We start from the raw sequence: 5,000 nt of genomic DNA on the forward strand, positions 1-5,000 counted from the left end.
TTGTGGAAAGTCCGGAGGTCGTAAATGTGAAACCTTGATTCCAGTGTCGTGGCTAACAGCTTGTTCATTAAAATATCTTTCCTATCAAATTCCAGTGAGCAAACACCATTCTTCAAATTGGTTTCCCACTGCACTGCCATGGTTCTTAGGTCAAACATTTTTACATCCCCATTATCAAAGCCGGCACAGAGCGCCCTCTCCTCCATTGAGTGTGAATTTCCAAATGCAACACTCCAGCAGTCTCGCTTCTGCTCTCCATCTTTTGGCTCAATAGTTACAACGGGACGGTCTCTCTGCCGAGGATCCCATACTTTCACCAGCCCATCACGACTCCCAGTGGCAATCTCTGGGGCACCTGAGGAAGACATTCACAATAGGTGAGTATATTGTTCATACATATATATATACACACAGCATATATAGAAACAAAAATCCATTAAACATGCTATCTTTATTACTAACAGAGGGTCTGCAAGTGAGTTTGCAGCAATAGTTGAATTTGAAAGAAAATGAAAATAGAATAAGAATACTGAATAAAGTGATCTGGAGAATGCATTCCATGTATAATCAAATGGAACTTCAAATTATCTCTAACAAAAGACCAATTTGTTTATTAACCCATTCCCGACGGGGGAATTCTAGCCTTGAATGTCCAAATGCCGGGGCGTTCGAATTATTAGGCCTAAATCAATTGAATGGCTGGCACAATACTGTGCCGCCCGGCAACTGGGCTTTTGAATGCGCGGTACACATGCTGTACCACCCGTCCTGTGTGGGTTAATATTTAAGAAATCATGAATCACCTAACTTTAAGGTATGACCAAACAGAACTAAAGAAAAACAAAGAAAAACTATATATGCGAAAATAAAATTACTTGTTCACTGTCTAATGTCTATCAACTTTTGTACTATATTTGACACATTACTACAATTAACCCATAACCATGGCAGAACTACATTAAGTCCTCAGACAAATAACTCTCTACTGTGGAAGAACAACATTTGCCTCGTATCTCATTTCCCCCTCGCTGAATTTTTCCCAACTGCTCCTTCGATATATATATTTGAAGGTAGGTTATGGTGCTATAAGAAAATTGGAAGCAATTTTCTCCTAATAGAAATTATACAAAATTAAAGCAATTACAGAACCAAATAATGCTACCAACAAAAGTTGCAAGAGCCTATCCCTGTACCCCCAGGTAACTTCACTGTCCTATCATCTGGGGCATATCAGGTTACTTGAATTTCAACCTTATCTGAACTATTATAATGGGGCTGATTTGTAACTGGCAAACTAATAAGCTCAGGGGAAAAGGGTAAAGGAAAGAGAAAAGAGGAGAGAGAGAGGGAGACAGGGAGGGAGAGAGGGAGAGGGAGGGAGGGAGGCAAAAAGACAGACAGACCAATATGTAGGGAGGTGGGGAGAGAAGTAGAGATATGAGTTGAAAGTATATATGACTAAATATATAAGATGTGATTTATAAACAAATAGGCAAGTCTCAATAGTGGTATGATGCTTTTACATATTTTGCCATACTACTCAGTTATTTTAGGAGCTGTGGATAAAAGATTAACACTATTTACTCTGCTTTCTTATCAATATGGACCTTTAATGAAACTACAATTCTATAATGTAACTTTACAATAAAGTAGGGTGTAGCAGCAGTTTGTAGAATCTGGATCCTACAGTATATCAGATGAGCATTGCAGGAATAAAGAATTTTCATACTAATACTGGCTACGTAAGATAACTAAAAATTGTTAACACAGCACTTCCACTTCCATAAAAGTCTTAACCCACACAGGACGGGTGGTACAGCATGTGTACCGCGCATTCAAAAGCCCAGTTGCTGGGCGGCACAGTATTGTGCCAGCTATTCAATTGATTTAGGCCTAATAATTCGAACGCCCCGGCATTTGGACATTCTAGGCTAGAAATCCCCCGTCGGGAATGGGTTAATATACTGATACTTGATTTCTTAAGAAATTAAGAGTCCTAATATTCTTACTATTTAACTAGAACTTGGTAATTATCAATATTTCTATCGTGCTGACATGTTTCGTGGTTTTTGTGTCAGACGCCAATGACAAGATATCTGGGCAAGGTCGGTGCTCAGGGTGAGTGAGCGGGCAGCCTAGGTTCGCGGCTTGTGCGCCCGAGAATCTCGAGGCGTTAGGCTTATGCGTTCGAAAACCCCGGCATTCTGACCATTCAGGGCCGGAATCGCCCTGGCGTGAATGGTATATATGTTTTATCTCAGCTCTCAATTGACTGCGCCTGTACTCCCTATATCAAGGGTAGTCTTTACCTCTATATCATTGTAAAGGATAAACTCAGTAAGTATTGCTCTACTGTCATAAGCAGCTCATACTGACAAAGTACTTTGTAATTTATATATATTTCATATCAATAATACTGCTTTTATACTACATATATTTGAGGTGTAAGTCTTATAGCATTAACAATAGTGCTTAAAAGTATATGTAAAACTAAAAGTAACAAACAGAGCCCTAGGACCTCCATTTACCCATTGCAGACAGGGGTCATGACATACATGATGCAAGAGCTTTGGCATTTGGGGATTTTGGATGACTGTGCTATTTTATTGTGCAATGGGTAAAGAGTGAGTGTTGATGACAATCACAGCGACAATTACTATAATTACCGTAATATTAACCCATTCACGACGGGGGCATTCCAGCCCTGCATGTTACAATGCAGGGGCTCTCGAACGCATAGGCCTAAATCAGTTAAATAAACGACGCTGTATTGTGTCACCCAGCAAACGGTCCTTGAATGCATGGTACCGTAGTGTACCACCCGTCCAGAGAGGGTTAAGCAATCCTAGCATCCAAAACCTATATGATAACAATTTCTTTTAACACCAGCAGGAGAGAGAGGCTTGTATGTTACCTATCCAAGGTCTCTAGAAGGCACTATCTTTATAGAGCAATGGCACACAGCAAGTTGCCGCCCTCTTGCTCTAAAGTACCGCCGATGAAGGATGTACAGGCAGAATGTGAAGGGGAAGGTGACTCAACCTATGCCCAGTGTCTAAAGTGTTCCCCCTGTGCCAGTAGGGATGCATTTTACTGTGGCACTCACAGTCATAAGCACAGGTTTCCTTCCTCTTCCCTCTTCTTTATGTTATCTTCATTGTATATGGTTATATGTTTCGTATTCATTTATAACAGTACACGAATACGAAAAAATAAAGTTGTTTTTAGTCCTCCTACAAAAATTATAAAGAAAATAATGAGGTGATGTGAATCCTATCCTACAATTTTAGTTAACTGCGTATCGATAGAGCCTGTCGTATGACGTATATGTCTCTAAATACAATAAAACACACAAAATTTAAAACACAAAAATGGCTCTAGTTTTATAATGAGTGACTGAAAGAGAGTGGGAAAAGTCAAAGTATGTTACTTGAAGCTGCCTCCCTCTGAAATATAACCCATCCTGATAACTGGGCAAGCAAATCTATCCTCTGACCGCAATGGATTAAAGTACAAGATGTGGAAATAGAAGTTGCCATCAATGAAAACAAATTAGTTCAAATCCTTTAGTCAGTTTTTGAAATTATAAGAAAACCAAACATATTGACAATAAAAGTAAAATTTGCAGAGAAAATGAGACAAAGACAGCAGTAACTTGTTCATTTTTATCACATTTGAGCATGTGTGTGATTTCTGAAAGACATTTTATGCACGTGTATACAGTATTAATTCTAAAAGGTTAAGTACTATTATGCAAACACAAAATAATGATAATGATCTATTTCCCTCTATATAAATACATATATGATAGATATAGCAAATGCTAATCAGTTCAAAAAAGAATTAGTGAGCAATTAACAATTTTTTTCTTAAACGACATGAAGAGCAAGAATTAGGGTATGTATTCAAACTCTGCAAATAATTTGGTAAATCATTATGATCAGATGCATGGTGATAATACTTATTAGTTAAAATAGAACGAATGCTGAATTTCTTTTAAATATTTAAATATTTGCTGTGTGTACAGTTATTATACCACTATTCAGACGCATATTTGTTTATAACTGAGAATCACATCTTATATTATATATTTAATTATATATACTTTCAATCCATATCTCTACTTCTCTCCCCACCTCCCTACACATTGGTCTCTGTCTTTTCGCCTCTCTCCCTCACTCTCTCCCTCTCCTTCTCCCTCTCCTTCTCCCTCCCTCCCTCCCTCCCTCCCTCCCTCCCTCCCTCCCTCCCTCCCTCCCTCCCACCCTCCCTCACTCCCTCTCCTCCCTCCATCCCTAATTACATCTCTCCTCTTTTCTCTTTCTTTTACCCTTTTCCCCTAAACTTATTAGTTTCCCAGTTACAAATCATCCCCATTATAATAGTTCAGATAAAGTTGAAATTCAAGTAACCTGATATGCCCCAGATGATAGGACAGTGAAGTTACCTCGGTACAGGGACAGGTTCTTACAACTTTTTGTTGGCAGCATTATCTAGTTCTGTAATTGCTGTAATTTTGTATAATTTCTATTAGGAGAAAATTGCCTCTAATTTTCTTATAGCAACGTAAAATACCTTCAAATATATACATCAAAGGGGCAGTTGCGAAAAATTTACCGAGGGGGAAATGAAATATAAGGCAAATGTTGTTCTTCCACAGTAGAGAGTTATTTGTCTAAGGACTTAATGTGAGCACTGTACGCCCGCTCATCCGGCGCGCTGGCCTTGACCAAATATCTTGTCACCGGCATCTGACCCAAAAACCACTGAATGTGATAGCAAGTCAACCGGCGTGAATGGGTTAAGATGTATGTGTTTTTTCTGTTATTTTGTATACACATGGATACTATAGGAAATGTAGTTCGAAAGTGATCTGACCCCATGAAAAAGCCATCACAGAAGAGTTAAAAATGACTCTCGTTAACATAGTTTTCCAACTGACATTGTAGTTCAGTTAAAAATGAAGCTTGACAACAATCAGATAGTACAAAAGGTTTTCT

At 38.6% G+C, this 5,000-nt stretch overlaps 1 protein-coding gene across 1 annotated transcript in view; it reads right to left on the reverse strand.

Moving 5' to 3' along the window:
• Wdr92 (dynein axonemal assembly factor 10) overlaps nt 1–5,000 on the reverse strand; it is a 12,785-nt gene that overhangs the window by 760 nt on the left and 7,025 nt on the right. Inside the window, exon 4 of the mRNA XM_043002670.2 lies at nt 1–355. This exon is cut by the window's left edge and continues 760 nt beyond it. Coding sequence (XP_042858604.2) covers nt 1–355 — 355 coding nt within the window. The remainder of the gene's footprint in view (nt 356–5,000) is intronic.

Source organism: Penaeus japonicus, unplaced genomic scaffold (genome assembly GCF_977035675.1).
Source record: "Penaeus japonicus unplaced genomic scaffold, GWHDUDI00000001_assembly GWHDUDI00000014, whole genome shotgun sequence".
Taxonomy (NCBI): Eukaryota; Metazoa; Arthropoda; class Malacostraca; order Decapoda; family Penaeidae; genus Penaeus; species Penaeus japonicus.